General features: G+C 39.3%; 1 protein-coding gene across 3 annotated transcripts in view; it reads left to right on the top strand.

Annotated features, from left to right (window-relative positions):
* The first annotated feature begins 237 nt into the window (after positions 1-237).
* The window catches only part of MORC2 (MORC family CW-type zinc finger 2), a 44,450-nt gene continuing 24,897 nt past the window's right edge, over positions 238-19,790 (top strand). Inside the window, exons 1-9 of one of the 3 annotated variants that reach the window (XM_085317070.1) lie at positions 238-305; positions 5,090-5,143; positions 6,406-6,440; positions 7,005-7,073; positions 11,185-11,275; positions 12,873-12,981; positions 15,150-15,309; positions 15,393-15,504; positions 17,376-17,501. In XM_085317070.1, coding sequence (XP_085173196.1) covers positions 7,034-7,073; positions 11,185-11,275; positions 12,873-12,981; positions 15,150-15,309; positions 15,393-15,504; positions 17,376-17,501 — 638 coding nt within the window. In that variant the 5' untranslated portion in view covers positions 238-305; positions 5,090-5,143; positions 6,406-6,440; positions 7,005-7,033. Of the gene's footprint in view, positions 306-5,089; positions 5,144-6,405; positions 6,441-7,004; positions 7,074-11,184; positions 11,280-12,872; positions 12,982-15,149; positions 15,310-15,392; positions 15,505-17,375; positions 17,502-19,790 lie in introns of those variants that run through there. The other 2 variants (XM_085317071.1, XM_085317069.1) reach the window with 2 other exon arrangements.

The raw sequence follows: 19,790 nt of genomic DNA, 5'->3' as shown, positions 1-19,790 counted from the left end.
TCCGCTAAGCCCCGGCGCTCTGGCCGGCCGCGGCGGGTGTCGGCCGGCCGCAGCGGTCCGTTTCACCGGGCCCGGGTGCCCGCGGCCAGCGTGCCTCGAGCGGGAGCGCCGCGCTTGGGCTCGCGGGCTTCCRCCGGCGCGCGGTGCTGCGAGGCCTCGAGACGCGGTCCCGCAAGGCCCGAAGTTCTGGCCGCTTTAGACGCGGTCACCTCAAAACGCGTGTCTGGATGACGGAATCGCCGCCAGGAAGTGCAGCTGAGCCCCGTTAAACGCCTGCCGGAGACCTGCCTGCCACGAGCGACCTTGTACGTGCCACGTACAAAAGAGTCTAGAGAAGGAGTCCGTTCGTGCAGAACGGTGCCCTGAAGGGACAGCGTGAAGCATGTTTGATGTTTCCTCATTTCCATCAACTGGGGGCCAGCGACTGGCCTGTGATTCTCTGTAACGTTTTGTAGAAGAGTTAACTCATCGTGGACAGAAGAAGAAAGTGCTAGCTTTTTTTATTTTTTTTCCTCACATATAATTTCTTAGGTGTGAAGGCAAGCTTAGATTGAGGGACCCCAGTGGTCTGCAGCAGGCTGAAGACTTCAGATAGACAGAGAATTGAATTTCGAAGTAGATCCGACAGTATTTTTGTTGGCAGTGCAAATAATGGCCACAAGAGCGACTAGTCTGCCAAATCTCATATTGTTACTTATGTCAAGAGCATTATGCTTAATTTCTTTCCACTGTGAGGATGCCAAGTTCTTACACAAGACAAAGATAACAGCCTGGTGTCACCCATGGCTCTGTTATCCTGTGGCTTCAGTCTCTGGTTTGACCTGCAGCAGTTGCATATGAAGTCAGCAGGCTGAAGTCTGAAGACAATAGGCAATTGACAAAAGACAATATTGAGTCACTGTCACTATTTGCTGTCTTTGTTACTAACTTGCTGAAATGTTCCTGTCCAGATATGCAAAGCAAGTACTCCTATGGATTGAAAAACATCTGYATGGCAGAACTCTATTTGAAAGCTTGCATGTGTCTGCAGACCACTGAAATTCTGGCTATGCTTGTAAGAAGATAATTAAAGGCTCTGCTGTGAAGAAGTCTCTCATAGGTTTTGTGACTACTGTGGTTGCTTCCCTGAAGTGTTAAAATTACTTCGTGCTGTCACTGTACGTTCTAGTCATCTTCTGCTGTGGATTCAGCAAAGCATAACTGTGCTATAAACTTATTAGGAAGAGTTGAAGGCTAACAGAGTATAGATAAGCTAATGCCAGGGCTTTTGATCCACGAGTGAAGAGCTTTGTGAGATTACAGGGACCAGTGTGTAAACTTCCTGAAGAACAACAATGATGGAAAGGATGGAGATACTTTTGAAAAGTTTGTGACAGAAAACCARTCACCCCACAGGATTTCTGATAAGAGATGCTTGTCTCTCAGACTGTGTCCTCTTGCACTGGTATGCTGCGGAAAATGGTACTATCTCATTCAAATTTCACTTCAATAATAAAGGCATTCTTGCAGTCGTGGAGTTAAAAGTTCTTTAAGTTGTAGCTGTCAGTCATCTAGCTGTCAAGCTGTGGAATGAAGCCCTGATTTATTTTTGCTCCATTTTTAGGCTTTCGCAAAGCAAAGTTTTCATCTAGTCAATGCTGACTAAAACCCAAAGTGCTTTTCAGCAGTCAGTTTATATGGTCCTGAGCTTCAGGACTTGCAGCTGATCTTTAGAATAGCTTATTAATACTTCCATGCCTGATGGCAAATTTCAAAGTGCAAGCTTAAATGACTTCAATTTCTTTTTTTTTCTCGATACCACTGCTGTTCTTTCAAGTGCTTTTCTGAAACTTGAATAGTTGAGCTGTGAAAGTCCTTTTGAATCTTGTAATGAAAATACCCATGCACAGGAACACTGAAATTAGCGGTGCATTCTTTTTATGGTGGCTTCTCAAAGCTGCCTGCATGTAGGTTGGTGATCTTCCTTGAAAATTAAATGCTGCTACTTTAAAACACTTCTGAAGCCACTCACTGAGATAAGTACAGACAACGCATCTAGATCCAATTGACTTTTTTGAGTATTTTTAATGCATATTTGAAGGAGCATATTAAAACACCTGAAATCATTTTCTAACAGTGGCACGTAGGAAGGAGTTAACTTGTGCTTGAATGTAAGGTTCTTTCTGTAATCRGAATTGTCCTGTTAAACACAGCTGGAGTGGAAGAAGATCACTTAAATGGAAAGACTTCAAAGTAACTGAACRGTGACCTTGGGAAATAAGGATGATAGTTAACTCCTGACCCTCAAATGCCAGCCCAAGCTCTCTCATTTCTTCTGTGGATGTTTTCTGATCTAGCCTGAAAAGTTAAAGTACAATTATGAGAGAAGAACTCTTATTTCTGACGTTGATGCCAAACTCCCAGCTTAAGTATTTTCCCAGATGTGGCCTCCTTTAGAACAAAAATAGTCTTATGTCTTTCATTAGTAATTAGGTACTTGTCTGACTATGTAAGATTAGGAGTCCAGCAGGGTTCAAACAGAGTGTGATCCTCTAAGAACTCACAAAATAAGCTTTGTTTGAGAGGAGAGGAAGGGTATTACTCTCAGTGGATTGTAGAGATGCTTGAAATCAGTCATGTTCTCTGGAGTCATCTGACTTGACCTCTTGCAACCAGAATTTGAATAAATACATTGGCAGCATTAGACTTCCATGTTCTGTTGTTCCTTGTTGAGTTTGGACTTCTGCATAGAGCTGTCATCAGTGAAAGATGAAAAAATGAGGAGGCTCTCAAGCCAGTCCATTTCTGCCAAGATGAGCTGTCACTGAGACTACAAATTTTAATAACGCTCTCTTCTTTTTCCCCTTCGTGTTTCATTCCAACAGTCATATAATCAGTAATGGTTATATTTCAAGTGCTCTGATTGTTTGAGGATGATATGATCTGTAATGCCAGTCTAGCTCATACTTAAGGGTTTCCAGGTTACGTGCAAGCTCTGGTGGACTCAATTTTGCCAACCTGCCTTGCATGTAAAATAATCCCAAGTGTTTTTTCAGATGGCTGGGTTGAGGGAGGATTGTCACTGGCTGATCATGATACATGTGAAGTGTTTCGGGTATCCCTGATAGATAGTAAGGCCAGATCATAGGTTTTGTTTATAGCTGAACAGGTAAAATCAGGCTAACCGCTTCATGCAACTGCTAGTTTGATGTTGAGTAGATAATTTGGGACACTTTAGGTTGGGTGTTGAGGTTARTATATTTTATGCAGTGTATTTGTGGTGTATTTAAGTCTAGTAGAGGTAAATAGCTGGAGYTGATTTGAGTTGCTTTTAGTAAGGTGTTATTTTGCCTACATCTGGTTTTGGTAGCTGATCAAGTTGAGTATGGTGCCATGCTATGTAGAAATAACTTTATTTTGTTCCCGTATCTTTCTACAGACATTCCTATTTGTATCTTAAATCTTTTATTAATTTGAAGAGTTCTTTAAATTGTAGAGCAAAAGTTGCTATGAAGCACAGTGACTACTGCTAAAACATGTTTTTGCTTGTAGCTTTTTCTGACATGAGTTAATTCCTAAATAAWCTTCTGGGATGTTGAATTATGAGTTGAATAGGTGCTCCTGAACTAGGACTACTTGAAATCTGTGCTCAGGAAATTGTGCACAAATGAAAGAATAACAGCTTTGAGCTTCTGTAAAAGCTTTTCTGGCCCTTCTGATAAGGGAGATAGCCTTCAAAACACCTTCTGCCCTCAGTCTCGTGTCTCTGCTGTGTTGGCAAGTGGAAGCTTACAAGAAATGGAAAGCTCCATGCTTATAATTACAGTGATAACTTTGAAAGTTGACTTGTTTCATTTCAGATGAGAACTACATTAATGAGTTAGGGTTCATAATGTTGAAGATGGATATGAAAGCTCATTTGGTAATTGGCATTGTGGACAGCTGTATGTTTTACCTATAGGAATAGTCTTTGTATCTGTTCTTCTGAAGCTGTAAGGCTGAATTGAATGACTTTCTGTTTAGTCAACTGTTGGCCCTTTTTTGAGTAGTAATAGAAGCAGGTTTTGTGTGAAGAGGTTTCACAGATGAAGCAGGTAGACAAAACCAAAACTTCTTGCCATTCAGTCTCTTGATCAGCTGTCCTGGAGAAACAGCAAATTCTTTAAAAAATCCCAGTTGATCAAATGACTGGATTCAGTGAGAACAACCATTTCCCCAAGTCCTGTAGCTGCAATTAATATGAGGATGAATGTGGTTTGTCTGAATATGAAATAGTTGTTAGATTCTGAATCTATGCCAACAAGTTGGAAGTATGATAGAGGTTTTGTGTTGATGTTGAGGGACAACAYATTAAATTATTTTATTAGCTCTTTTAGGTAACCATACCACGTATCTCCTTTCAAGGTTAAGGCACATAACTAATGGCTTTTTGAGTGCTGCTTATAAAAGATAACGTTGAAGAGGCTGGAAACTAACTACAGTTTTTGAGATTGTGGTAAACTGGGATCAGTGAACGTAGCCTTGATTTGAAAGACGATGTGCTGCAATGATAACAGAAAATTGTCTTTTGTGGATTAGGAATGTGTGCAGTTACTGAGGACATCTCCCAGGTTCTGGAAATTTCAGGAATAGCTTTTGTAATGTGAATATTTGCATTGGAGAGATGGGCCTTAGGCATAATCCTCATGTGTGCGTGTTTGACACGTATGCAGTGTTTAGTTGTCACTAAGAGACCTGACAATATGATGAGTAATTATGGGTTTATATGAATTGTTGACTGGTTTGTAGGAGTTCATAGGTTTTTAGTCAATAATTTTCTTAATGCTTGTTAGTGAGGCTCTTGTTTAGCACAGGATGTTTCTCAGTCTACAGGGAGTAACAGGTTAGTTGAATCTGACTGCACACTGGCGTCCTTTCTGCTGAGGGTCTGCTTTCGGTGATACCAAAATTTTTGGTGGAAAATACTCATTTCTTGCCTTGTGTCAGTGGCTGGCTTCGGTATTACAGATATATGATTCAACTTGTTTAAAACGCATTTGAGATTATTGTTTATTGAAAGACCTCTCTTTCAGTATCAAGGTAACTTTGCTATTTCTGTGTTTTGTTTCAGAACTACTCATGAGTTTTTGTTTGGTGCCCTTGCTGAACTTGTAGATAATGCCAGGTACGTCTTAGAGCGCTTAATTCCCAAGGTAAATTCAATTGCCGTATCCAGAACAAGTCTTATCTTTTGGGGAGATTCTGGAGAAATTCTCTCTTCTAGTAAGGTTTAAGAAAAATTAAGGAATGATTGTAGTTAAGTATGGATGTTTCAGTTGATTCTCTTGCATACCCAGACCAGCCCCCTAAAAAAGATAGATTTTATGACAGCTTGAGTTGGATCAAATCATAGAGTTTTGATAAAATAGTAATTACCGGAGTTGAGAATAGAAGATACTTGCATAACATTGACTCTTAGTATCAAGAATGGCAATAGGATGAGAAGATAAAAATCAGAAATGGTGTTGAAAATCAGAGGAAGAATGGAGCAGTTGTGACACTTAAGAGGTCAGGCTTGGAAATCACAGGTTTTATGTGACACTTCTAATGTAGCTATAGCCTGAATTCTGGAATACAACATCCCAAACGTTGCATATTTATCTCTTGAACTTCAAAAAAATACTCTAGTTTGACACTATGGAAATATTTTGTGATTATTTTCTGTCAAGTAAGGATAAAAGAGCCCGAAAGAACCAAAGTTATTTGTGAAAGTGTTTAAATAAAACACTTCTAAACAAACCAGTCTGGAGTCAAGACCAATGCACATCATAGAAGTGGTGCTTTGCTAGAATAGAACTGCATCCTTCAGACTAGCAAACCAAGGATATGTTGCTCTATATTGTACTAAAAAGGTTGGGTTTGAGGAAAGGGATTAACTTGATCTAGTACTGCGTGCACTTTTCAATCACAGGGGAGGATGAAAAGTGTATGAAGACCTTTATTTAAATGATCTTGTAACGGCTCAGTTTAACAATCTTAAATGTATTCAGATGGAGTTTTGTGCAGAAACTTCCACGCTTTTCAGAATCAGCTTGATGGGAAAAATGTGGGTAAGGTTTGCCTCATACAGGAAAGTGGTCAGTAAACGTGTGCTTATTTGATATTTTTGCTCAGTATAACTTTTGTTAAATAAAATGCCAGTGATATTCACTGTAACTTGTGTTAATAGTGTGTGTAACAGCAATGTTTGTATGATGGAGTTTGGATTCAARTAGACCAAAATTAAAACCATGTGTTGTCTTTTAACTTCTCAGTGCTGACTGACAGGGCCTTTGTGGATTTTGATATGTGCAGTCAGTTCCTTTTGGAAATTCTTACATGTGCCTGGCTTTTGGCTTCATTTTTATTTGACGTTTGAACGCTGACTGTGTTTTTATTACTTTGTAGAGATGCAGATGCCACAAGAATAGACATTTATACTGGTGAGTCACTCTTGCTGCTCCCTTACATGTCAGCATTTAAGTCAGTAGTTACAACTTACATTTAGGCTGCGAAATATGTGTTTACACCCGGTAGAATAAGACTACTGGGCTTCATGTCCATTATTATTTGTTCTGTKCTCCAGTCTCTGGCCTTCAAAAAGTGGTGCTCTTCTGAATAACTGGCACAATATTACGAAGAGTCACATAGTACTTACTTCAGTCTTCAGCTGAGGTTAGATGAACAGCGAAGTGAATGATTGTTTATACTGGGGGATAAAGAAGCATGATTTTACAACACACTTTGTAGCATATATTTACATACAAATTAAAGTGTGGGAGAAATTCCTAGTCATTCTGTAATAAAAATATAGTACTCTTTTTTTTTTTTCTATTGTTCATGGGTGAGTTGAGTGAAATTGTTGGCTATTGGAGCTTAGCTGTGTTAGTTTTGGAAGAGTCCCGTTTATTGAGCTACTTCAGATACGAAAACTGTTTAATTTGATCCCATTTTATCGAACATTTAGCTTTTGTGCGTGGGAGTATTGACTAGCTCTTCTCTTGTAGAACAACGAGAGGATCTGCGAGGTGGATTCATGCTGTGTTTTCTGGATGATGGAACAGGAATGGATTCAAGTAAGTGACAGGAAGTTACATTTGCATTTTCAAGCTGAAGTATCACGTCATGGCTTAAGCTGAATTGATAACTTGTTGAAAGGGGGAAGTTCCATGGAGGGATGCATGTTCCTGTCTCTTTGCACTGCCTCTTCTAGGCCTTACCATATATATATATATGTATGTATATATATATACATACATACATACATACTTACATATATATGTATGTAGAACTAGTCATCTCCCCTGTCACAGAAAACTAATCTGGCCATTTTTTTTTTTTTTTGCTGTATTAGAGAGTTGACTCAGCCTGGCCTGTGTTTGATGAGGCATCCTTTGGGAGATAAACAGTAAATGAACYCAAATATCCCTGGGCTCTGACTATTCAAATAACAGAAATCCTTTCATGTGTTATCCTGCCTTGTTGCTATTCAGTCTCATTGGTCATTTTTTCATGCTGGACTTMCTGATTTTGTCTGGCTACTTATAAAAGCAGGAAAGGGTATAGAAAAGCAGTAGGCCAAATTTGAGTGCTCTGCCTGATAACTTCTGATTGTCAGATTGAATGTTAGCTTCTCAACTAAAATAAGTGAAAGTTGTAAGTGATAAGCTTTTCTAAAAATTAGGCATGTGTGTCAAATTACTCGCACCAGAATTACATTTAGAACTTGATGCATCAACTCCTTTAAAGGTTATTTGACCCAAAGTTCAAAATATATTTGTACTCAGGCTGCAATACTTCTGTATTTATAGTACAGAGTCATAAGCTCTCAAAAGATCTGACATTCAGTAATGTCATAGTACAGTTTTCTGGGGGGAAAAGCTTAGCATCCCACAGTGCAATATTAGAATCACAGTGCTGGTGCAAAAGTTTGGCTTTTTCATAGGGGACTAGATGAGTCAAATACAAAATCACAAAGTATAGATATTATGCCACACATGTTAAATCAGAATTTCCCATATTGTGATTTGTCTCTGTTGAAGGTATTCAGGCTTGAGAAGTTTTACTTATTGCTTAGGCTTTAAGGTGCTGCATAAGTTTAGTGAGTCAAAAGCCAATTGTAATTTGAAGAAATTTATTAACTCTTTTAGAAAGGGACCTGTAATTATATTCTTAAGGAATTGAAACAAGTAAGTCTTTAACTTGCATTTTATCCCAATCCTTGGTTATTAAACTATAGCTTGAAGGTTGGAACCTTAAATGTGCTTTTAATTTTAGTGAATGCAGCTAATTAAGTGTTAAAGTCTTGGTTACTTTTATTAGCTTCTGTATTTCTTTAAATACTGTCTGCCAAAGGCTCACTACAGTGATAACTATGTTTAAATATTATTGGGATGCTAGCACATTTTTAAGAACGCATACATGCTGCTATGTTTAGGCAGTAACTCTTAGGGGAACAATCTTAGGGGAGCAGTCTGCATATTTCTCAGGTGAAACTGTTTTTAGAACCTTGTTAGCACACTTAAAGATCAGTTAACATTGAAGGAAACTTGAAGTAGATTAGATCTTTAGTCTCCATGGGAAGTTGTTCCAAACTGATCTGTCAATAACTAGCTGTGTTCATTCATTTCTATCCTGAGATAACAGATTTGTTCCTGCATCTGTTGTGGTACTAAAGATTTCAGAACTTCTTCCCCTTTTCCCCTTTCTCAAGAAGGCTGGACTTGAAATGATCCTGGTTTAGGCTGTTTTTTCCCAGCCTAACTTCTCCTAATTTCTTTGTAAATAAGATATTTTGGCTCTGAGATCTTTTTGAGGATGTTGTCATTAATTCTACTGTGAATAGCCCCGCTAATGCAAATCTGGCAGATAAACCTACGGAGAAGACAAAGAGTGAAGCAAAGGACAATTTGTCATGCTTGGATTGATACCTGCTTTCGTGTACTTTTAGCTAGAGAACTTGGAAATAGAAGGTTCTTCTTGAAGAGCGAAGGTGTTCTCCAGGAGTGGCGATAGGAGAAACAAGCAGCTCTATTCACCAGCTCTTCATCTCTAGCTGTTTGATGTTTCTTCTTAGGAATTCCTCCTTTTCTTTGTCTGAGCTCTTGATACCTTTTCCTGAGCTTTGAAGATCAATCTGCCATCTTTAGTGAATTCCTTTGAATTTTTTTTCTTCATCTGTTTGGTACAGATCATATCAAACTGCTTTTTATTGCCAGAGACTTTATTTTTTTAAGTCTAGTAACTGTGAGACAGGATAAAACCAAAACAGTGTGACTGAAATAGCCCACTCACTTTTAATAAGTGAAACTCCCGCTAGAGCCTTAACTTGATAAAGCTGGGGAGAAAAAAATCATTTGTACAAAAAAGTTGGAAAATCCATTTGTATGTTGGTTCTTGAGAATAAGTAAAGATTAAATTTGTCCCAAAGACAGAAAGCCTGATGCAGAGAAACTCATTTACTTTTCAGCAGACTCCTCTTGCAGAGGTCATTTATGTCCCTCTGTCAATAAAGAAGAATGTTTTTAAAAGGCTGGTTTGGGACTGCCAGCATTGAGTGATAAACCATATGTTCACCTTTTCTGAGAGAAAGGAAATGTTTTGGAAAAGTGCCCTTTTCCATTTTTAGGCTTCTTCGTACTTTTTAAAAATAGTTGTTGATACAGCTTTTCACAAGGACAGCAAGCAAAGTCCGTTTAGCTGAAGGACAACAGTAACAGGCTCTTAGAATATTCTCTATTCCCCTGTGTGGCCAGAATTAAACTAATACAAGAGTAGTAATAATAATAATAAATCTTATCTCATATCTGGAGATCTAGGTAACTTTCTAATGTTTCTTTGGTTGGGTTGAAAATACCATAGTAGGCTGAAGTCCTGAGAGACTAGGTCAGGGAAAGAAGTAGTCCTATCCAATCAAAAGTTGTTTTTCAAATTAATTATAGACTCTCATTATAAACACAGTGAACTGAGATAGCCGGGTGCTTTTAAAGCTGTTCTCTTGCGTTTTTGTCTTGTCATTTGTGGCTTTCCATATGAATGTCATTCAAATAGAAAATGACCTTCTAACGTGCAACTCAGTGAGTGATTTCTTATCAGAGCAAGTGATCCTGTACTACTGAACTGCACATATTACTGGGAAAGCGTGTTGTCTGTACTACTGAACCTAAATAAACCTCCCGTATGCATAAATTCAGTTTGTCTGCTGGTTCAATCTCCTGATRGTTGGTAGGGCTAGAATAGTAAGTGATGTTCACAGCTTGCATGTGCATTTGCAGGCTGGGATTGTTGTTAGCCTTCCTGTTTGAAAGAGAGTTCCTGCTAAAGAACTTCACGTTCCCTCGTCTTGGGAATTACATTTTGTTTCCCCCAGTAAGTTCTACGGTGAAACGATTGCTATCTTTTGGGGGAAGGGAGGAGAATTGTCTTGTGGATGATACTGCARAGACTTTATCCCTTGAACAATAGAAAGGCTTGAGCTAGAAATGGCAAACCCTCTCAGCTGAAAAGCTGTCACATCCTCTCTTTTTGTCCTGTGCTAATAAAATACTCTGTTTACTTGCTGCAGCGCTAGTGAGTACTGCCTTTATAYTCATAACTATGCAGCTGTCACTATGCCAGGAATCTGCTGGTAAAATTAGCTTTTGTTTTACCAGTGCATTAATTAGCTGTAGTGCTCAGTTCAACTCCATGGCAAAAAAAGTGATTGGTTTATCCTGTATTCACGATCTGTTTTTATAGTACTGACTTATGCTATATACTAGCATTTTGAGACCTATCATGTTAGTAGTAGAATCAGAGCTGCAGTTGGTCTAGGCAGTGTTTTCTGATTTTGGTTTATGAGCCGTTTATAATTGTGATGGACTCAACAGATAGCAATGTTCATCTTTTTAGTAAAAAGACATCTTTATGCACTTCAGATAAGGCATTGGCCTAGTTTAAAACATAAACCTCGTTTTGTCAGCGTGGTGGCACCTGTATAAAGCCTGTGATAATGAGTGCCATTAAATAATGTAGTTCTTACAGAGCTGTATGGTAGAGCTTCGTGATGGGGCTTTGGCTTGGGCTTACAGCCTCTTCTATGGTATATTCTTTCTCTGCTACTCATAATTCTGCACAAATTTATCTAAAAGGTATGTATGTATGTATATTACAACAAACTTTGTTTTCACTTCCTGTCTTTCRTTCCAGGTGAAGCTGCCAGTGTAATTCAGTTTGGTAAATCAGCCAAGCGATCGCCAGAGTCAACTCAAATTGGGCAGTATGGGAACGGCTTGAAATCGTAGGTATAACAAAAGCCAGCCTCCTGAAATTACGGAGGTTTGAGTTGAGATAGTAAATGTAATTTTTGCTTGGGGGTACATTTCCCCCCCCCCCCCCCGAATAACACATGCAGAAAAAATACATACAAAGAGCTGCTAGCCTGTTAAGGGATTATAGATACTGTGTTTTGGTAGACATATACTATATGAACATCATCTTTATTTCTTCAGTGGCAAAGAAGCCTGTCCAAAGCCTGTGGCAGTATTTTTGTGTGATATTTAGGTGATGCAGAGCTGGAAAAAATTATTAAAGAGCAGGAGAAAAAAAACTTAATCCGCCTACAGAAGAGCATGGTAGTGATGCAGCCTCTTACTAGGAGAGTTCTCTGGTGCTAGCCTTAAACTCTCTTTTTTGTATCTGAGAATTGCATGGAGGAGAAAAGGAAGGGAGTAGAAAGAATCAGAAGGTGGGTAGGATTAAGTGGCAGAGAATCAGAAGCGGGAAATCTTAATAGTTAGTGGGGGCTAGCTTAGGAGAGCGGCCTTTGCTGTAGTAACCTGGTATTTTAACAGAGAGTTTCCGTGGCAGAGTCCAGTTGACTGCTCTGGCTTGGCTCTTCTGGTTTGTGCTGATGGTGTCTTTGTGGCTTGATGATGTATATTCATCCTACTCTGAGAAATCTGGAGTTCTGTTGATATGTAGAGGGAAAAGTATGGAATCGTGCAGTATCAGTTCAGCTGCAGTGCAGGACAGATCCGTGGCCATTTTTAATCATGAGTGAGGAACATACTATGTACAGCCAACTAATGTAAACTGAAGCAAATATATGTGAAAGGTGAGATTTGGTATCAAATTAAGCTAATCTACGGAGAGCTAAACTGCCAGAGCATTGATTTTTTTTTTTTTTTTTTGGTGCAGTGTTGTTTTTTTCTGTTATAGTTTTGGAATAAGCACTGGTGTTATCAGAGGAGTTTGAATGATAGGGTAACAGGAGGAGGGGGACAGCACTACTGGGGATAGAGTTGGGGAGGAAGATGTGACTGTGCCTTTTAGTGACAACTACTTCAGCTGAAATGTCAAACTTTGCCTTTCAAGGTAGACACTAGGAAATAAATTCCATCTCCCTGAAACTATTTTGCTGCTATTCATTCTATGTACAGTGAAATAAACTGCATATTCACTTTCCCAATGTGCTTGCATTTATACTTATATATTGGAAGGCTATTACCACAGCTTTTTCTTTTTCTTTTCTTTTTTTTTTTTTTTTGATTTAAAAAAGCAGACTCATTCTTTTGAACTTTCCTCGTAGTGTGAGCCTTTATTTCTGTATTGTCTCATTATGGCTAGTGTTAAATGTTTTAGGGAATGAATTTAGGGAACATTTGATCGTATGCAAATGTCTGGATTTAGATCCTTTTTGTAAGGAGCAAGATGTTTAGGCCAAAATGATGCTTTCTTTTTYATCTCATCTGGTTTTAGCATTTCATAACTGAACGTAATGGGAGGAAACCATGGGTACCTCAGTCTTTGTAGTGTACGGCAAAGAAACAAATCCTACAACACCTTCTAAATTGTGTTGTGCATCAGATGTAATGTAGTCTGAACTTTGTCTCTAGGGGTTCCATGCGGATTGGGAAGGATTTTATCCTGTTCACGAAGAAGGACAACACCATGACTTGCCTCTTCCTGTCACGAACATTTCATGAGGAAGAAGGCATTGATGAGGTTTGCACATACTTTGTAATGAAAGAAAATGGTGAATGCTCCCTCATCTGAGCTTCTCAGCTCTCAGAAGAATGTGCCAACATTGATTTCAACTGTGATATTACATGTATAGTTTTCTCTTAGTGATACCCTTGTAGGGGGTATACAAATTCTTAAAAGATTTTTGCCTTTTGATTTTTGTTCTATTTGAAAGATCTCCAAACTACTGCGAGTTTGTAGGGCTTGCTGTAATCGCTTAATGTTGCTCATCCTGAATTCAGGATATGTCAAGACCTCTTGCATTCTACTTCTCCCATAAAGTTTGATTTTTGAGGCRTATTTAAGTTTATTGTTTCAATTTGAATTTCTCTAGCGAGCCAAAGGTGGTGGTCATACCGCCCATAGGTGTCAGAAGTTCCCAAACATCTGTTCTGTTGCATCTTCTCCAACATTGTTATGCTCTATACARACTTTTATCATGAAAGTATTTTTGTATTTAAGCATGATAATTTTGCAGGCATGACTGATACTAAAAGTTTTGAACTTACCCTGGTTTAGTGTCTTAACATAAGCATTTTTCATTGTGGTGGTGGAATGAGCTCTACAATGGAACTGTTGAGGAAGAAGTATTAGTGGCCAACTAATGGCTGAAACAAATTGGAAACAGTCGTGTAGCTCCATAATGGTTCTGGAGCCAGAGATTTTGACTCAGACTGGATCTTTAAAGGAAGGGACTCGCTCTCCTTGTTCAGCTACTACAATACATAATTCTATCTCTCTCTCTCTCTTTTTTTTTTTTTTTTTTTTTTTGTTCAGACAGAAAACACCAATAACGCTATTAAAAACCTATACAAATTATAAAAAGAGCAAGATCAGGACAAATATGAGTGAAGGATACACGAGTTCAGGAGAGCAGTTAAGCACAGAGGTTGATGTTTGAAGAAGCAAAGTTTAGGGGTTTTGCTAGTATTATGAAAGCTCTAACAAGAGGAAGAAAGACACAACTGAGCAGCCCCCTGTGTGAGCAGCCAAGTACAGTCATGACAGTGTTTAATTTGGGAGTTCTTGTACTGAAGTAATACCAAAATCTACCTCTGCTTTTCTCTGTCTGTTAAGGTGATACTCTGCAGGGTAGTAACACAAATGATGCTCTCCTGCTGATCAATCTTCCTCCATGCTTCATTCGGCGTTCTTACTACTTTGTAAACATCACAGCTGTTTAAGCTACACCATCTTCATAAAGTTTAATATGGAACTTTAATATACGTTTGTTCTTGGTGACTTTGTTGTCCCTTTAAGGGCTTTTAAGACAAAATTGTGCAGCCGTAATTCTGTGCTGATGTTTTGAAGAGCCACGCTGTTAGAGAGGCTGGACATGAGAACTCAAAGATTTCCAGTAATTAAGCATTTCACTGACCAGGGGTGGCTGAGCAAAATTACTTCTTTTTGTTCACACAGCATACCTGAATTGAGTTGGTAATGATGAGTACAGTTCCTGTGATTTGTTTCTAACTCAAAAATAGTAATTAGTCATCTGCTCAGCTTGAAGAAGAAAACTAAGTGAACTATGGAGACCCAAAGTTAAAAAAGCAAACAAAAATATCCCAAAAGTCTTTGTGCTGCATAGCTGAATCAAGACACTTTTGGGGTTTATCAATAAAGGAATAGGGAACTTGTTCTAGTTGAACTTATTTAAATATATGGAGAAGTCAGAATTCTATCACCATTTGTCTTGTCTCACCTGTATGAGAGTTATGGTAGCATTTCTAAGCCTTTGAAAGATATTAAAATGGAAACCCAGTCGTAGCTGAGGAAAGCACAGCCTTAGCTTGTGTAAACTGGCTTAATTTCACAGACTTGCACAGACTTAAAGCAGCTGAGTCGCTGGCTAACCAAGATGATGTGGAGAATTACTAAATTCTATTTAGGACAAATTATTGAAGGGATTAGATGCTGTTCAGGGTCAATAGCATATAGATACAGTTGTATACATAAAGATGCTGTAGAAAGGTTGGAAAAGGAGGGTCCTTGAGCATTTTACAGACATACAAACCACTGAAAAGTTAGGAAGGACACTTGCAATACCTGGAGGGCCATCAGAAGGAACATGTTCACTTAGACGTGAGCCACAGAGATGGCTGACTCAAGTACACAAGTCTAAATCACTATTGTTACGGTCTGATCTGCAGGTCATTGTTCCCTTGCCCACGTGGAATGCACGGAATCGAGAGCCTGTGACTGACAACATGGAGAAGTTTGCTATTGAGACTGAGCTAATTTACAAGTATTCCCCTTTCAAGTCAGAGCAGGAAGTGATGGAGCAGTTTAACAAGATCCGTGGAGAAAAAGGTGAAGTATATATGCTGCTTTTCATGGGCAAGGGGTTCAACTGTTGAGTGGGGCTCACCTGATAAACTTTGTTGCTTGCTCAGGCACACTGGTGATCATCTTTAACCTCAAACTAATGGATAATGGAGAGCCAGAGCTAGATGTGAYTTCTGACCTCCGAGATATTCAGATGGCAGAAACACCCCCAGAGGGAACGTAAGTGTAGCAGTATTACGGGTGTCTTGATTCTGATCAAATTATACRTAGGGTTTGCTGGATAGATCATGTTTGCTTATGTTTTTTAGAAACTTCTTTTTCTGAGTGTGAATTGGAGAATCTAGAAGTTCTTTATTTGGAATGCGTAGTTACAAACAGGTCACAGGCGTTACGGCTGTGCTCTTGGTGGGAATTTCTGCGTTGACTTGTCTCAGCCTAGTCAAAGCAGCAAACTCAATACTCTTCTCTAGCTATTGTAAAGCAGAGGGACCCCTATGCTACAGAACTACTTTTCTAGACTCATCAGAGAAGTATGTCCCAGAATGACAGCCTGTCGTGGGTCTGTCCCTTTCTTAAACTGATGTTCTGTTTCGTGGTTAAATGCGCACTGACAAAATTTGYGATGCTGTCAAAACTCAGTGAATGAATGACACTGTTGAATACAGATGTTACGTTCAGTGGAGTGTATTAACTCTTTGGGGGAACACAGGTAGCTTCTTGAATTCCTTTAAGAGGAAGGAGAAGGATGTGCTCAGAGGAGCAGAGGACTCAGTTTAGGCAGAGCTAAGTGTTTGCTTAGCTCCTCAGGGAAGAATTGTTATGAGTCTTCTGGAAGCTTTGTTCACTTGCAGCCTGAAAAGAAAAGGAAAAACTGGGCTAAACCAACTGAATGGTTGATTAAATCCCATAGCTCCATTTGGCCTACCTAGATAAATTCACCTTTTTTTGGGGGGGGAGATTACGTGCTCTGTCCTAAAATTGTTTCTTTCCTACAGAAATACAATTTATAACACCATGTACGTAGCTATTTTTGTATGTAATGGCTTGATGTTACTGAGTACAAAGGTGCAACAAACTCCTTGGGGACCTTTGGGAATCAAATATGCTTCTCAGTTTATTTAGGGCATGCTGGTGAGTTTTTATGATCACCACTGATAGCTAGAAGGAGCTGTTTCCCACTGACCTTGTGATACTGTTCCTGTGTTTTGATCTGTGTAATTTCTGTTGGAGCACACTCTTACCCTTCAGTTAGTAAGAAGAATGTACTGGGAAGCTGGCGCTTACTTAGTGCTAAGTGGTCCAGTTTATAGATTTGACTGCTATTCGATAAGGTATGCATTTTTTATCCAGCTGTATGCAAACATCCTTTTCAAGCTGCAGGAATATGTGCATAGAAATATTTTTGTCACTGTAAAATACACAATTAAAAATCTGTGGAAGACATAAATGAGGAAGTGAAAGAAAAGCCACACTTAATCTACCTGCATGACGATTAAAATAAAGGCCTTTGCTTTTACATTAGCTCTCTTGCTGAAGGTTGTAGCTTTGGCATATCTTGAAATAGCTGCTTACTTTTGTTCAGATTGTGCCCTTCCATTGATTTTAAAGGGAGTCTCATGCTGAAAGCTCGGATGGTAACATTTAAAGTTGAACAAGGCAAATCCTGTCATAGGTGTCTAAAGTCCAAGGTCCATGATGATCAGCGTGGGAGGTGTTTGGGTCTGGGGAGTATTTCTGTTGATCAGATGGAACCTGGACAACAGTTCTCGGCAACTAAGAACCTTGCAGACTTTGTCAGTGGAGGAACTCGTTCATTTGATTTGGCTAGAGGAGGAGGCTCTGTTGTGAAGGTAGTTTATCTGGACTCCTCTTAATTGGAGAGGAATTARGGGGGAAAAACGTGAAGTAAAGGAGAAAGGGAATTCAGCCTGAAGGAGACAAAGATGAAGTCTTTGATGAAGGAGAGATGACTCAAGGGATGAACTGATGTCGTCGATTCTGGGCTAYGTGGACCTAATTGGGAAAGTAGGTCTTCTAAAAGGAAACGCTGAACAAACGGCCTGGTTTCTGTAAGTGTTCCTTTTCTGCAGAAAGCCTGAGCGTCGCTCCTTCCGTGCCTATGCTGCTGTGCTTTACATTGATCCCAGGATGAGGATCTTCATAAACGGACACAAAGTACAAACCAAGAGACTTTCATGCTGCCTGTACAAGCCAAGGTAAAAGTTGTGACTCAAAGTCTACATACGTACGTGAGGCTCTTCGGTGTTTCCTTACAGAAAGGTGTTAGTGTTTTGCTCTCTAGGTGTACCTTGCATAAGYCCCTGTTAAAGCTACAGAAACAGATTGTAGTAGAATGGGACGTTGACATTATGGGAAAGGGGGTAAATAACAAAATTCTAACGTTTTTGAAAATCACACCAAAGCAAGCACAAAAATGAAGGTATTGGTTACTCAAAATGCCACATCCATACATACCTGTTGGATAACTGTTTTTTACGTAGGACAGAGAAATTCATATGGTGTATACTAGAATTATTACAGAAGTGAAAACAGATTGATCATTTTGACACAGTTTGCTTTGAAAATTATTATTTGTGTGTGTGTGTGTGTAGCTGATTTAGATTTGAATAGAGATTGGGAAAGATCTGTCCCTGTCTTCCTTTTAAACATAGCAAATTTGAAAGTGAGCTAAGGTATGCTCTCAGTTGGTGTAATAGGGACTGAAAAAGGGTTATAAGATTGAGAGGGTGGGGGAAGAGAAARTATATTTATGCCTGTTCTGTCCCTAGGAGCATATAGATTGCGTTCTAGGTGACTTAACATGATTTGTCTTAATAGARTACTATTAATATCATAGAATATTTTAGGGATTCTTTTAATCATGCRTTTTGGACTTTGTTGGACATACTGAACAGTCTAGGCCCAGTATCAGCCTGCAGAGTACTGCTTATTACTGACCAGAATCAGATGTCAAGCCACCAATTACTATCTTTTGAACCTGGCCAATTTTCAGCTTACGTAATGGTCTGCCAAGTTCATACTTATTCAGCTTTTTAAATGAGAATATGAAAAGTAGTATCAGAAGCCTTACTGAAGGCAAGTGAGATTAAACCACAGCTCTCCCCATGTTGACCTGGCTAGTGATTTCAGTGTAGAAAATGGTTAGGTTGGTCCAGCATGATTTGTCCCGATAAATTCTAATTTTGCRGATAGGGAATTTCTTACGCTCTTGAATTTCTGCCTGCAGTTTACCCATGTGTGAATGCCACATCTGCCTAAAGCCCTATTGCAGGGAAGATGGCAAATCAGTCCATTCTGAGGACAAAGTTGGTACTCTTYTGCAGCTATTCATGATCTCTTTATTTTTTCCTCTGAGGAAAAAAGCCCATTTACATCTATTTAATGGGCTTTGAGAACTCTGATGTTTAATACTACTATCCTGGACTGACATAAGGGCTCTGATTTATTTTATAGGAGGCAGGGGGGACTGATGGGTATAGCAGTCAGCCTGTCCCTCTGGTGTTTATGTTGTCAAGATCTGTTCAAGAGAATTGTCTTTAGGAGGTGGTAGCTCCTGTCCTCTTTATAGGCTGTAAATCAGTTCATTTCTAAGGGAAAGGCTTCTACAGTGGCTTGTCTACAAGTTAATTTTTGGTGTTAGAGAATGAAGAATAGAAATCTGTCGTGGGCTTTAGAATGTTTAAATATATTTCCTACAATTTCAGGGTAGTGCTTTTAGGCAGTCATAGCACTGTTCTACATCAGATTGTAGCTTGTCCCTTGARCAGGACACTTACTTTGCTGTTGTTATCTGTCCTTTTTGGAAGCTACCTTTTGTGGGTAGCAGAGTCAACTGTTAATACAACCCACTTACGGTTGTACTCCTACATAGGAACTGTTACTCCCAGTTAGGTGGGAGTGGGCAGTATCCATCCAGGTCGTGGAAGCAGTGGTTTCTCTTTTCAGATTAGCTCTGGTTCCCTTCTATCTTTAACAAAATATTAGTGAGAGAATTCTCTAGACCTGACATTAGTACCTTGCTACCTTTCTGGAACCTTCAAATTGCTGGTATCAGAGGCAAGCTAGTTTTATGCCAGATTGTTCACCAGAGTTTACAGGTGTGATACTGGAGTGTCTCCCCCTCTGGAAGCTGCTTTTGTGTTTTGAAGGATTGCTTTCATCTGTTTTTTTCCATGGTAACTGTGAACTTTAGCAGTGCAGGCTGTGCAGATGAATGTAGTCAGGCTATTTTGCATGTCAATCTTTATGTATGCTATTTTCAGATAGATAATTGAATGGTCAGAGATCTTAGCGGACATCCRGTGTTGGTGACTGCAGCAGTACTGTATGCTGCTTTGCTTTCCTTGGCTGTTGCTGTGATTTACTGAACCATGTACAAGAGTTTCCCTTTAAGAGRGCATGCTAAGGCAATTGTAATGAAGACAGAGGAATGTATCACATCATGCAGTAGTCTTGTCTATCAGGCAAGATAAACAAGACAAGAT

The sequence above is a fragment of the Rhea americana genome, unplaced genomic scaffold (genome assembly GCF_003343005.1).
Source record: "Rhea americana isolate MKP2758 unplaced genomic scaffold, rheAme1 scaffold_489, whole genome shotgun sequence".
Classification (NCBI taxonomy): domain Eukaryota; kingdom Metazoa; phylum Chordata; class Aves; order Rheiformes; family Rheidae; genus Rhea; species Rhea americana.
Note: the sequence above shows the minus strand (reverse complement) of the source record. Positions and strands in the feature narration are given on the sequence as shown.